Raw genomic sequence first — 15355 nt, 5'->3', positions numbered from 1 at the left:
AGTGAAGAAATTGGAATTAGAGTTTAAACTGAAAATTTAAGACTTAAATTTTGCACTTCAACCTGACTTCATTCATGACTGTTTTAAGATGTCTTTGGCTCTATCACATACACCAGTACTCATAGTGACTTTTAAGCAGGTGTTTTCATTGTCGAGCTTTTCAATGGAAATCTATCTATAGTGATGATATCAACTATATATAAAACAAATAGAATATCACTTTCATAAAATAGTAGTTCAGACATTAAAAAAAAATCCAAATTACACTGTGGTTAGCAAGGACAGGAGAGGGATACAGTCTTACTCAAGCCAGCATGAATGAGTAGGAGTTTTATGCTATAAAGCAGAAGCAACTATGAAATTCAGGAGCACTATTTGTACATTAAATAGAAGAGTGGCTCTCAAACCATTAGACCTTTGGGCCACACAATGAAACTTTTATTTTATTATTTCAATTTTGAGACATGGTCTCACTATCTAGCTTGTTCCTGCCTACTAATAACAATGTTAGGAATGCAATGGAAAATGCATATTTAGAAGCACTGTTATTTAAGTATGTTCTTTACCTGTCTGGTTCTTTCAAAGCTGTCTTTTCTGTTTTTCTTTTTATTTACACTAAAAATCCAAAATATGTGAATAGAGCTGTTGGACTTTGAAATGTTCTAAGTAGAAAAACACTTGAAATGCATATCGTAATGGGAGTCAGACTGTTTTATTTCCTACTTTTAGAGACTTCTGTGCATTTTAAAGAGGATTTTGATGGAGTGGGACAATTTCATCATATGGGTATTGGGCAAAGGAAAATGCTCTTGTGTGTGTGTAGTGCTTCCCAAGTGTTGGGAAGTAGAGACATAAGGAATTCTGGGCTTGCTAGATACCCAACCTAAGTAATTGGCCACCTCCAGGTTAGTGGGAGACTCTGTCTCAGATTAAATCATAAGGAAGAGCTGATGAGATGGCTCAGTGGGTTAAGATGCTGCTACTTATATCCATGCAAATGTAGGGAACAAAAAAACTCCCGGAAGCTGCTCTCTAATGTTGACATGCTTGCCCTGGCACTCAACATACACTACTTGTGCTGTGCACATCATGAACATATAGCACCAATACCACCACCATCATCAATAACATCAGCAGCACGAATAACAGCAATAACAATAGTAAAGTTTTTAAAAGTTGTCCAACTTCAGAGGATATCTGAAGTTGATGACAGTTTCTCACAAGCACTTTCACACATGTGTATACATACTTGTAAATATGTGCACCTACACACATAAATATACATAAACACACAATAAATAAAAAATGACAGATGGAAAACATTCTTTTACCATTAAATAACACAGCAGTTACATCCAAAAAAAATGAAGCTTGATTTTTACTACAAATACACAGGGCAATATTTTTACAATAATTTACATATATGTAGACTATTACTTACAAATTGTATGAGAACATATCCTTTGTACATCAGTAACAAATGACTGTGTATGTTTTTCATTTAAGAAGATCAGTGTGAGAAATAGTCTTGTAGTAATCATGTTTTGTTTTTCCTGCTTCACAACATCTTTAATTTTCAACAAGCAAAAATAACAAAATGATGTTTTGAATCAGTTTCAGGACATAAGGGACACTTTTTCTTGAACTTTTTCTTAATTTGTTTTTGAATTCTTGAAATATGAAGCAACCTCATCTTTTATTATTTCTCTTCTCTGTGTGTCCTGTCTCCCCTTTCCCCTTCTCCCTTTTCCCTTTGTATCCTCAGTCAATTCAAATTTGGACATTAGCTTGAGAAGCAGTCTCATTCTACGCAGTGGGAAAATACGTGGGGAATAATCTTCTCGGGACCCTTCTTTTCTGAACACAATACAATTGAGTTTTTCCTACATTTAAAACTGATTTACAATTCATTTATTTTCATATTCCTTAGAGTTTCTCTAAAACTTGACAGCAGAAGCGATTTTCCCACAACTACACAAAATAATTTTGAGATCTAAAAGGCTTTGCTTAATACCAAAAGTGCAATCAAATGTTTATGAAAATCATACTATCTTTTTCAATATCCCATGGAAATATTACAAATAATAAAGAGGAATTGTGTCTTAAACATCTCTTTGATGATTAAAATTTTAATCAAGTCTGTTGACTAACTATGGGACTTCTAAACTAAAATGAAGCTAGTGGGCATTTCACATGGTCACATGATACACAAAGCAAATTATTGAAAGTTCTGCTTCATTATCAAGGAAACATTGAGTATAAATATTCATAAATTCCTTTCTTCTTTCTTTGGAGACAGAAATGATGCTTACTTGATTGTTATTACATTGGATGATTTTCATCTACAAAAAATGTTTAAATTTCATAATTATTTTAGTGTTTAATCTCAGTATATATGTGACTCTGATGGAAAAATTATTGAACCCGGGGAAGGATGTCAGTACATGGGAAGGGGCTCATCCTGGAGTATTTCAACTTTTGGAAGTTCTTTTACTCCTGACCAACTAGAAAAACATCAAAAGACATCTTTTTGGACAACCTGAATCATGAGACTCACTATTGTGTAATTAAATTACTTATTGATTCTTGATTCTTCTCCCAAAACATATGTCTAAAACAGAGGCAAATAATTGTGAAGTCCAAGAAAAGTTTCCTGTCCACAGTACATACAGAATAGAGCAGAAATGACTTCACATGGAGTTGAAAGGATTAGAAGAGTTACTTCTACCCAAATTACAAATTATTTGACAGTCAAGGATAATTATAACAATTCCTAATTACATTAATTTATAAATAATAATTTGTGAACAGCACTGGAAATCTCTACTCAGATTTGTACAGGTGAGATGCTGCAGCCATAGCTTCACCATGAAAACTGCCAAAATGTGACCTGAACAAAGATGATAGTAGTGGACCTGCCAAACTGGACAGTGGAAATCCCCCAAGGCATCATCCTAACACAAAAATTACAGGCAACTAAGAAAAGCTGGGAGTGGGAGAGATGGTCTTCCCATAGGGAAGAACACAGCAGTCAATTGTCCAATGTCAAACCATGAGCCATGAAAATCTATTTAATGTTAATGTTACACAGACTGAGCAGAATAGATTTAAGAATATATATGTTTATAGATACACATATATACATGCAATAATGATTAGTGGGAAAAAAGGCCATTAATTTGACGGAGAATTGGGAGAGTCATATAGAAGAGTTTGGAGAGAGGAAAGGAGAGGAAGAAATGTTGTAGTTAAAGTTATAATCTTAAAAGAAATGCTTTTATAAAGAAAACTGTGAGCTAATTTTTTTTAATTTCTAGAAAATTATAATCTCTTGCACTAAGTTCTTAAACTATGAAAAAGAATCCATGAAGATCTTTGATCTCTATTCTTATTTCCATGATTCACTGTTGAAGCAGAACCTATTATAAAATGCCTTAGGTATACCCTCTTATAACATCATATTTATAAGTTTATAGATTTGATGGACAAAAATTAAAATGAAGTTTTAGGTCATACTGATAGTCTCAAACTTCTAATTGTCTTGTAATAGAAAGGGGGACATTCTGTAGTGACTATGTTAATGTTCATACTGCAGAGCGGTTCCGTGATATCTCAGTTCTGCTGCTCCTCACTCTCCTGTTACTCCTGAAGTCTGCCTCCTAATCTTTTCTAACCTCATTGCATAAAAACTATGAGCTGGAACTTCTTTTAAAATGATCCTCTTTGGATGCCTGAACAGAGAGAAGAATGTTAGTCATCTGGAGCAAAAAAACACAATCATTTTTAGATACCAACTAGATAAAAGCCTAGGCGTCCTCTATACTAAGATGAAACAAAAACTGTATCAAGGCATACTAAACCACTCAGTATTAGGCCAAACATTTGAAAATTAGTCAGGAACAAGTATAAGCTATTTATAAGCTGTACATAAACTCTAAACTCCGTTTCATTAAAATTACATCTAATGATGTGAACACCTTTACAGCTTTGAAGACTTATCTCCAGAGTAGGTAGGATCCTGGATGCCTGAGAATTTAGTTTGGTGGAATTCTTACTTCAATCACAGCCTCATCCTGTCACCACACGTGCAAACTTTGCTTTATTTTATCTTTCTTTTCTTTGTTCTTTTGCCATTTTAGTTTTCATTCATTTACTAGAAGGGAGATGTTTTGTTTAGGAAAAAAATTAAATACAGACGGAGCACTTAAATTTCATTACATTGTTTAGATTTCTATGTTTCTACACAATTTTAAAACATGTCTAAATTTAATTATGCATTTATAGAACCATGTGCTTAAGAAATAATGAAAAACATATTAATCAGTTAGAACACTATCACAATTTACATTTGAGGTGTTAATTTTGGATGTATGGGCAAAATTATATCTCTGCATTTACTAATCTCAATTTATACATCAAGAAAGCATTGCCTTGTAATTATAAGTAGTTCTTTTGAGAACTACAAAAGGTGGTGTCTTCAGATAAAAATTATCCATATTATTTTTATTAGTGGTTTTGTTTATAAAATAAAAAATTTATATGGCTTTGTGAAAAATGCAAAAACTCTACTATTTTAGTTCTGACAAAAATATTAGCTTCATTTGATCTTTTTTTTAAAACCATTTTCAAGGATGCTAAGAACACAAATGATTTTACGGGGTATTCCAAAATTCAAATTATTAAATTCTAATAGCATGTAGCAAAAGTATGATATATGCAGCAAGTAGAGATGTATTAGCATTTGTTTTTGTTTTGGTTGAGATATTAATAAAATTATCACTGGATGAGAAAAATAATGCTATCCAGTAATTTCATATACTTAGTTTCTCTAATTTTTTTTTCATGTAAAGATGTTCTCTCAGAAATCTCATGAGTACAATTCTGATAAAATTGCCTTCATTTCTTTGTTTCTTTTTCTGAAGAGATAGAGAGAAAACAAAGGACTTACTATTCTCTATTAACGCACTGCAATAATTCACCCTGATCACCAAAATATATGTGCCAGCCAGTTTCTCTCTACCAGGAATATAAGTACTTCCAGGGGCATCAACAAAGAAACCTGTTATTCACTTCAGTTCTGACTCCATGAAGCTGGAGATAGTGTCAAATCCCACAGTAGGAAGGTTCAATCCCAGAAAACTGCTACTATGTCTTAGACCAATTACACATAGCTGACTGTAAACCATCCTTCTGATCAACACACTATGAAGCAGAATTGCCATGACTCCCTCCTTGTCTTCAATTAATTTGCTAGAATGCCTCAGAGAAACATTCAACTTCTCTCTTTGTTACAAAGGTTATTGCAAAGAGTACAGATGAAGAACTAAATAAAGAGATGATGCCTGGGAGAAAGTGTAGAAGAAAAAGACAAACTGGAGTCCTTCAATCTTGGAAAAAAAAAAAAAAACTTCCCTGTTTTCTTATTTATTTATGTAAATATTTATTATTTATTGTTAGTCCTTCTATAATTTCATACATATTTATAATGTATTCTTATCTCTCTCTTATCTCTTTCTCATCTCTATTAACTCTCCTTTACTCCTACCAATGCTTTTTCTAGATTTATTATTTCTTTTTGTTTTGTGACCCATTTACTTCGATCAGTGCTTTGTGTGCAAGACAGGATTAGAACTATCCATTGCATCCTGGGAGTATCATCAGTTGGAATGCATTTAAAGGCAATGACTACTTTTCTCATGAGTCTAACAGTAGCAAACAGTTCAGCAGCAAGGGGTAAGGAACCCCAGAGCGTCTCTTTCGTTTTTCTCTGACCACTAGTGATCCCGTGCAGATGTCTGCAGCTGCTGTGCGCCTGTGATTCCAATGGGTGTGTCTTGCCCAGAAGATGCCATTTTGTAACCCTTCTCCCATTTTCTGTTTCTTACACTCTTCCCACCCAATCTTTTGTAACATTACCTGATCTTTGTTTTGGGCTGAGCATTCATCCATCACTTATTCTGGGCATCTGTGAACTCTCTGCATCCACTGTCATTCCCTGGAAAGAAGCTTCTATGATTCAGGCTGAGAGTAACATTTCTCTGTGCATATAAATATAAATATTTTGAAAGCAAATTGATGGCAAGTCAATTTAGTTAACTAACAGTATTCAGTTACCTTCTAGAGCACTGATTCTCAATCTGTTTGTCTTAACCCTGTTAGTGGTTGTGTATCAGATAATCTGCGTATCAGATGTTTAAATTATGATTCATAGCAGTAGCAATATTACATTTATGTAGTAACAACAAAATGAGGAACTGTACTAAAGGGTCCTAGCATTAGGAAGGTTGAGAACCACTGTTCTAGAGACTATGATAGCCACCTGCCATATGGTTATGACCATGCATGGATTCCTTCCTATGGAGCAGGCCTTAAAAATCTATCAATGAGAAATTTTTACTCTCATAACAGTGGCACCACAGCTCCATACAAGGGAAGATTTGTGTCATAGTTTATAGGACTCACGGCTAGGTCAGACTGCAGATGACTTTTTTCCCCCAGCACCCTGCATACACACCTCCTTTGCAGGTTAGGTTTCAGGGAGGAAGCTTCCATGTTAGTTCCAGATTGATATCTTCATGGCGTACAAACAAAGTGTGTGTATTTCAGGTGGGAGTGGGGGGCTTCAGCAAAAAGTCTTAACATCTGATTCTGGAGGACAACCAAGTAGATAAATGCCAGATGCCTCCATTGTTTTGGCAAGGTCTCTTGAGGTTACCATATCAACAACTTGAAAGGGGGTATCCTGCTCATGGCAATAATGTTTTTGATTGCTAACTCATGGATTCTACGAGCAGTTTTTCCACCCATGAATTTTCCACAAGACACCACATCTTTGAATTTTCGTGGAGGCTGCGTTACATCAGCCTGACTTGTTCACATCGTTAGACATTGGTTTCCAGCTCAACATTTGACCTCTGTCTCATCATAGAAGTTCAGAAGTAAAATAGAAGGTCTTAGTTCTGTAACTAAGTAACCCCTTCTGAGACTCTCCAGGAGCCCATGGAGACAATCTCTTTATAGCATCTCATAGGTGTATCTCATTGGAAAGAAAGGCACTTTCATTTACACAAATAGTCACAATGGATTTAGAGACTGGTGTCATTATCAGAATCTGGTGTCATTATTTCATGTAAAGTAGATTTCAGTGATGAAGAGCTGTCATACAGTGTCTGACTATATTTTGTAAAGATTAAAATATTATATGTGTGTGTGCATGTGTATGAACGTGTGTGGGTGTTTCACACAACAGTGTGTAGAGGGACAACTTTCAAGACTTGTCTTTCTACCATGCTTTTCAGGCATGGAATTTGGACTGTCAGCATTGTACAGCAAGTGCTCTTCCATCTCCCTGGTCCTCTTAATCCGTTTTACTAAAGAAATACTTCTAGAAAAATTATTCAGAAGTGTAGGAAAAATGGTAGAGATAAGAGTGAAGGGTAGCTTCAAGAAGTGCCATGCCACCATGGCAGGCCCATGTTATAAAATGCCGTGGTAAAAAGAAGGAGAAAAAGAAAGTCCAAAGAAAGTAGTTCATTATGAAATGTTAGTCATTGACAGCAGCATCTGGATTCAGAACTGACCTAAGCAGGACACCAGAAGTGAGAGCTACAGCAACTCAATAAATTTGTTCCTTAATACATATCTGATTAATTACGTAGAACAGAATTAAATTATATTTATCTTCCCTCTAACTCTTGTGAGTTAACCCTTCATGGCTCTTTGGTACCTTATAAAAGCTAACACGTAGACATAAAAAAAAAAAAAAACGGTGTCGATATAAATTGTTTGATTTTGTTCACAGAACATTCAACAATTTTTTTTTCTCTCTACATGCATGCTGTATCCAATAGGCCAGAGCCTGTTTTGTGGACAAAGGATGGTGCAGAATTACCAGATCCTGATCGAATGGTCGTGAGTGGTAGGGAACTCAACATTCTTTTCCTGAACAAAACAGACAATGGCACGTATCGATGTGAAGCCACGAACACCATTGGCCAAAGCAGTGCAGAATATGTCCTCATTGTACATGGTGAGTTCTTTTGGGAAATAGTACACGTGAATGGGGGAAAACCATGGAGAATGGCTAAAATCTGTAAACATTGTTAGAAAAATAAGTAAAATCGGTCTGCTTTTTCATTCAGAAGAGCTTCTCATGAGTATAACTATCTCTAAGAGAGACATTTAATATGTGTCAGTTTGACTAATAAGAAAAAAATTAAAGCATATATGAAAAATAAAATTATTTTATGAAAAGCCTATTACAAGTAATTTAATTTGCTATTTGGTAGTGATTTGTAAATTATACTAGTTTTATCTTTAAATTTACCATAAATAATTTTTAGTTATAATCCAAAGCACTGAAAAACATTTCTCTGTAGCTAACTTCATTGTATTATATTAAAATGTGCTTTCTAAACATTGAATTGCACCACACAAAATATAATAACATGCCATTGGAGTGTAGTAAAGTCAAAAGTTTGCAATTGTAATGTTTAATTTCTTATGAGTCATAATAATTTGAAATTATTTTCTCTTGTCTGAACTTAATTCAAAATTGGTTTGAATGAGAAAGGGGGCAGACATGGACATGAGTAAAGAAAATGACTGTTTTACTCAAGTTCCAAACATCACGGCTTCTTTATAAGGCAGCTTTAATGTATGACTAGAAGGAAACACCTTCTTATAACATGCATAAATACTGTATTAAACACAGTTAGCTTCCTTTATATAACTGCTGCTGGCAGTTTCTCGTGTATGCCAGAATGTATTTTTGTGAATCTCCAAGAGAAAGAATTACCAGGAGAATGTGTCTACTGTCTTTCATCTGAATCAAAGTGTAAAGTACTGCTAGAAATATGGATGAGTCAAATAGCTTTCAGTAAAAATATTTGAGGGATTAAGTCTAATTTTTTGAGAGAGATTTAATATTCTGGAAAAAAGAAAAACCTTGTTTTGTTCTATTTCGAGGTATTCATTTGTTATATAATTAGAATGAAGAAAATGATATAAACATAGCTCTATTTTCAAAATTGTTGTAGTATAAAATCTCTCTTCTTAACATTACCTTGCTAGCTGTGCAGTAGTGGCCCACACCTTTAATCCCAGCACTTGGGAGGCAGAGGCAGAAGGATCTCTGTGAGATCAAAGCCAGGCTGGTCTACAGAGCAAGTTCTAGAACAGGCTCCAAAGCTACACAGAGAAACTCTGTCTCAAAAACAAATAAACAAACAACTCATTATCTTGCTATACTAAACAGTGAAGACATAAAGTATATAGACTTTTCAAAAATAGTACACCAGAAATTATAGACGTCTGTGTTTCATTTTTAATATGTTGTGGAAAGTTAAAAAAAATCAACTTTGGGAGAGATCACTCATATAATTGGGATAATTAGGCTGGGATTAAATGTGGTAAACTCATGTAGGTGAGCATGCCACCTTCATTACCAGACATAGTATAAAAACTACCACTTTAATCACAAAACTTCCTCAGAACTTAAGAGCTGGGTCTCAAGGGTATATATCTGTGTACAGCATATGCTCTCACCTTGTCTGGTACATATATATATATATATATATATATATATATATATATATATATATATGTTTTATCTTAACTTTTCTGAGTCTACTCTCAAATAGGTAGGAATTCCACCTGCATGTTGTGTAGCATGACACATTGTGTTGACAGCAATGTGCCTTAATACTATGGAGACTTCAAAGAGAAGTGACTGAGAAGTAATATGTCCAGATATGTCACCTTTTTCTTTTCAGGAATTCAAGTAGGGGAAAGTTCATGCTATCTCAGTATTTACAAGCTGGCAACAGTATGATTTTGCCAATATCCAGGCTACCTTTCAGCTGTTGGCAGTGGGCATATTCCTGCTAAATACTTTCCTAAGCACTTTTTAAGAAGTCATTTTTGGCTTTGCTTTTGAACTCCAATTCATCAAAAGCACCCCACAGATTAATGCTTTTCATGCTGCTCCATAAATGCTGTGAAGTTCCTCGGTAGTTTACCTAGTATTACAGACACAAGTAATGAGAGGCTCTGTGAAACAGTGCAACGATATTGCACTGTGTTTAGAGGGTCTCCAATTGGGTTCATTACAAAATAGAGGGTACTTTTTCCCCTTTGCACACTAGGTATAATGTTTCACTGGTCACTGGTTGCATAAACGGAAAAGCTACACTCTTCTGTTAATGGTTTGGCTGTTTCAAAACCCTACTCCATGATAAAAATTCGAGTGGCATTTTGCTCTATAAGAATGTTACATGTGGTAATTTGTTATGTTTTACACCACGGTTGTTTTTTTTATATTAGCTGTGATGATTTAATGTAGCTCTAGTACAGAAGGGTTTTTTTTTTTTTTTTTTTTTTTTTTTTTTTTTTTTTTTTTGGTTTTTTTGAGACAGGGTTTCTCTGTGTAGCTTTGCGCCTTTCCTGGAACTCACTTGGTAGTCCAGGCTGGCCTCGAACTCACAGAGATCCGCCTGGCTCTGCCTCCCGAGTGCTGGGATTAAAGGCGTGCGCCACCACCGCCCGGCCTGACAGAAGGGTTTTTATGACATGGGACTCATGCGTGAATCTACCACAGTTGCCTGCGTTTATTCATTCACAATGTGATGGAGGCTGAAACACTTGCCTGTAAAATTACCAACACAGATGTCAGGCTCTGGTTATATTTTGTCCTGTGGGTACCAATGGTAGTGGATGTTGGAGTTTTATGGCATTTAATTGGTATAAGCCCTGATGTTTTGGGTTATGCACACTGCACATTTTCTTCAACTCCTCTCTTCCATTATACCTTTGAAATTTTCATCTTTAAAACTACAGATGGTGGCTTAAACTGCTGGTTTAAAACTTGCCTTCAATGAAAGCTTTAGTGAAAGTCAGTATATAAGGAACTCTAAGAGGAGTCAATACACATATAAAATCTGTGCTCTGTTAAGGATGCACTATGGGAGACAGCAGCACTTTTCATTAATAATATCAGTAATGGAAAAATTAGTCTATTAAGTTAATAGCTAGAATTAGTTATTCTGTTCAATTAGTATGAGCATTATAGTTCCATATATTTTAGTCTTTATAAAAATGTAAAAGATTCTCTGTTATCATTATCATCCACTTTTTAGAAATCAATATACGTAAATTTAACAGATTATAGTATTTTGTTCCATTTGTCTCTGTAGTTTGATAAATCTGACCAAAATAGCAATTCATTTATTCATCAATAATTTGGTATATATATTCTGACTATAATGATAATATAAATTGCAGTCAATACAATAATAGTTTAATAAGGTACAGAAGAAATTACATCAAATAATCAATAAAAAATAGTGAAGGATTAAAGAAAGATGGCCATGTAGATAAACACAGTCTGTAAGGGTGCAGAGCAAATATCAAAATTTAAAAAGTAAATGCAACACTAGAGTTCCATATTAGTCTTAAATAAATGGCATACATAAAAAAATGGAAGTATATAAAATACTATCAGTTATACAGATGTGCCTTGAATTGGACTAGCATTCTTGTATATCACTATTAGCCTGAATATGAAGGGCAGATTCAACACCAGTGCTTACTGAACAATCACATAGTAATGTTTTCTCTCCAAGTCCTTCTAAAATGTGGTATACAGAATATTAATTCAGCAAACATTCGAGACAGGGTTTCTCTGTGCAACTTTGCGCCTTTCCTGGATCTCACTCTATAGAACAGGCTGGCCTTGAACTCACAAAGATCCGCCTGCCTCTGCCTCCCAAGTGCTGGGTTTAAAGGTGTGTGCCACCACTGCCCGGCAAGAAGAATTTAAATTCCTGCTAACAAAGAGTTATAGAAAAATTCTTGCCATAGTGTAAAAGCTAATGACATGTTGAGTGAGGTAAGTTTACCAAAAAGCCTTCTTTCTCTAGGAAAACATCTATGTTGAAGAAGCTACATACATTTTTCTTCCCAAGCAATGAGTACCCAGATCAGCATCCAACTACTGAAGGCATCAAAACAGAGAGCTATGGCAACAGAGAGTTACTGGTAGCCTCAGTCTAATTCATTTTATAGTTGAAAGCAATTAAAATATTTCGTATTTATTTCTCATCACCTGATTAAAACATTGCTCTTTTGGGAGGAGATGGAGGGTGAGATGGCTTCCCAAATAAAAGAACTTGTTGCCAAGGCTGAAGATTTGGGTTTGTTATTGGGACTCACATGGTAGAAGGAGAAAACCTATTCCCAATATTTCCCTTCTTATCTCTACGCCTTGACCTAGTACATGCCTGCCTCTCAAATAAGTAAATAAATAAATAAATAGATAGATAGATGATAGATAGATAGATAGATAGATAAAACAGAAATTTTGAAGTCTATATTCTTGAAAACATCACAACTATATGAAATGCGAAGGTTTTGAGACATAATATATATGAACAGTGATAAGTCCAAATGTTCCCAAATCTTAATTTAGTTCCTTTTGGAATTTATCAGTGTATTTTAATCAACTCATATTAGAGTTATAACTTCTGCACCAAATATACAAAGACACACATATGATACTTGAGAGTACACAAAGTACATACAACCTACATACGCATATACACATCCAGGCACATGTGTGTGTCTGTGTATCTGTGTGTGTGTGTGTGTGTGTGTGTGTGTGTGTGTGTGTGTGTGTGTGTATGAGAGAGAGAGCAGAAGAAGTGAACTTACTAAATAATAACATAGTTTTTTTTTTCTTCCAAATCTTTTTTAAAACACGGTATACAAAATATTAATTCAGCAGACATTCCTAAAGAACAAGAAAATTCTAGCATCAGTGCCCTTCCTGAGATTTGTAAGGAAATCCTGCAAGGTAGACAGAGAAAATGACCAGCTGTTTCTTCAATCAGTAGCTTCAGAATTTGGGCAGGTACATATTGTAAGCCAACACCGTGGGCATTGATATCATAACTTCAATAGAGAAAGCAGGATATATGGTAATGGACACACATATTACAGAAAGTTCCCACATTATTCCCCTTGCTTTTCCAAATTTACCCTTTGTATCACAGCAACACTTTCATGTGAGGTAAAATTATTTTACCATTGTTTAACTTATTCTACTGGGTCTTTATTTTCTCATATAAATAAGATTTTAAAACTTGATCACTTCACTATCTTAACTTATACTGTGCTACTTTTGAATGAAATTAGACTATATAATTTTCCATGTTTTAAATTTATTATATATAGATTCTTTTCTAAGATATTTAATCCTTACAACCATATAAAACATGTGAAATTCTCTACAACTATTATTTTGATAGCATGGATGAAAATAGAATTGCAATTTGCTTCTATTTTTATTCTCCCAATCAAGTATCACAGTTGTTGATTTAATAGCTCTGAAATACCACTGTGCATTTTTAGTTTATTTGTTTCTTCAGGTGTTTATTGAAATAAGTAGTGATAAAAATGGCACTGCCATTGTTTGTTTGAAAGATAATTACTTTATTAGTAACACATTTAAATATCACACATACATATGATATGTGATCCATCACATTTATTGTTAGTTGGTATGAGCCATTATAATAGTAGTTTAATATTTTACAAAATTAACAGTAACATAATATTTCTACTATAAATGCCTATGTGTTTTAGTCTAGTGAAATGTATCAAGCTACTAAATGTGCCTTTCCAGCTTTAAGAGTCAGTTACAATTGCTACTTTCACTCATATTTATTGTTCATAATAAATGTCAATAATGCCCCAAGACAAAAATACTGTATACATATATTACAAAACATCACATCAAAGCCAAACTTACCTCTTCAGACTGTGGGGGAGGCAGTAATTTTCCCCCTGGATTCTGGGTACTGAAAGCAAATAACCTGCTCGATATGGTAGGAAAGCAAATTGAGGCAGGGAAATAAACTTATTTCATTGTAAGAAACACTTCTGGTGTATTACTGCTTTTAAATATTTACCTGATGTACAGAAAATAAATACCAATTTTAAGTTTGTTTTTACTTGTTAAATTTAACAAAATAACACATGTATGGTTGAATGATGCAATTTATTTTTAAACAGATGGATCATCTCATAATTTTATATCTTAACTTTTCTATTAAATGGTTGCCATAGAGCTAAACAAATATTCTTAGGAAGTGTATATACCTATTATGGAAGTATAAATTTTACACTTCATATCTAGAATAACAGTGATTTGTAGGTAAATGAGTACTCTTAGCACAATAAAAAGAAAAAGGGTTTTCTGATTATCATAGTAGCTAGACTAAAAGTTGATAGTCTATTTGGCACAGAGTTACAATTTCCAGAAAGAAAATATTTGGAGATATTGGAGGATTATGTATTTATTTATTTACATACTTAGTTGTATTCCTAGATAACAGGATTCTTATAGATCATGATGGCACTGAGAGAGTAAATTGTGTGTAGAGTAGGGAAGAGAAGACTGGATAGTGAACAGATGTACAGCCTAGAAACATAAAAGAGGGATTCAACTGAAATCTGTTCCCTCATATAAAAACAGACCTAACAAGCTGGTAAATTAATTGTGTGTGCTAATAATGAGCATGTTTCCTGGAGAAGCTTTCTTTAGAAACATAAATGTCAAATACATGGTATAGAATGAAAACGATAGTAAAGACACCCCTATTCAACGAGGAACTTTGGGCTAATAATGGAGAGCCCTTGGCTGCTGATCTCAGCAAGGCTGGTGGAGATCTTCCTACGTAGTCACTGGATGCATGATCCTTTAAAAAGTCTCTTTAATCTCTGAGATAACACCTCACTCTAGACATGAAAATGTAGACAGAGCTCTGATGCCTGTAGGAAAGGCATGCCTCTGTTTTAATAAGCTGCCAAACTCTGCAGAGACAAGTGGAGCTCAGAGTACTGTGTTGGCTTTATAACGCATTTAAAAGTGTGTGTGTGTGTGTGTGTGTGTGTGTGTGTGTGTGTGTGTGTGTGTGGGATTGATCACTCAACAAAGTTGAGCCAAATTCCATCTCTTTAAGATGAAAATGCAGTGGATAAATTAAGTTTTCAGCTGTCACTATACAAAATTCATGTGTATATATCACACTAATGTAAATGTTCTTCCAGCTATAGATGGACAACTTCCCAAATGTCAAAGGAAAAAATCTTAATTCAGAATTTATCATTCAAAATTTTCAACATTAATAATATATCCTGCACTAAGTTTATATAACCCTTCTCCCATTTGCAGTCAATAATAATTTGCAGTCAATAAACACAAGGATGAAATCATTTGCACCCAAGTCTTCCTGGTTTGTTTACGTGTAAATCTAGTTAGGCTATAATTTTCCAAATATTTACAGAGTTCTTTTAC

The 15355-nt window shown here is 34.3% G+C and overlaps 1 protein-coding gene across 2 annotated transcripts in view; it reads left to right on the top strand.

Moving 5' to 3' along the window:
* The window catches only part of Cadm2 (cell adhesion molecule 2), a 974322-nt gene that overhangs the window by 873568 nt on the left and 85399 nt on the right, over window positions 1-15355 (top strand). For both annotated transcript variants that reach the window (XM_052740982.1, XM_052740983.1), the window contains one exon: window positions 7851-8029. In XM_052740982.1, the coding sequence (XP_052596942.1) occupies window positions 7851-8029 (179 nt within the window). The remainder of the gene's footprint in view (window positions 1-7850; window positions 8030-15355) is intronic.

The sequence above is a fragment of the Peromyscus californicus genome, unplaced genomic scaffold, assembly GCF_007827085.1.
Source record: "Peromyscus californicus insignis strain IS unplaced genomic scaffold, ASM782708v3 Scaffold_16__1_contigs__length_79575227, whole genome shotgun sequence".
NCBI lineage: Eukaryota > Metazoa > Chordata > Mammalia > Rodentia > Cricetidae > Peromyscus > Peromyscus californicus.
Note: the sequence above shows the minus strand (reverse complement) of the source record. Positions and strands in the feature narration are given on the sequence as shown.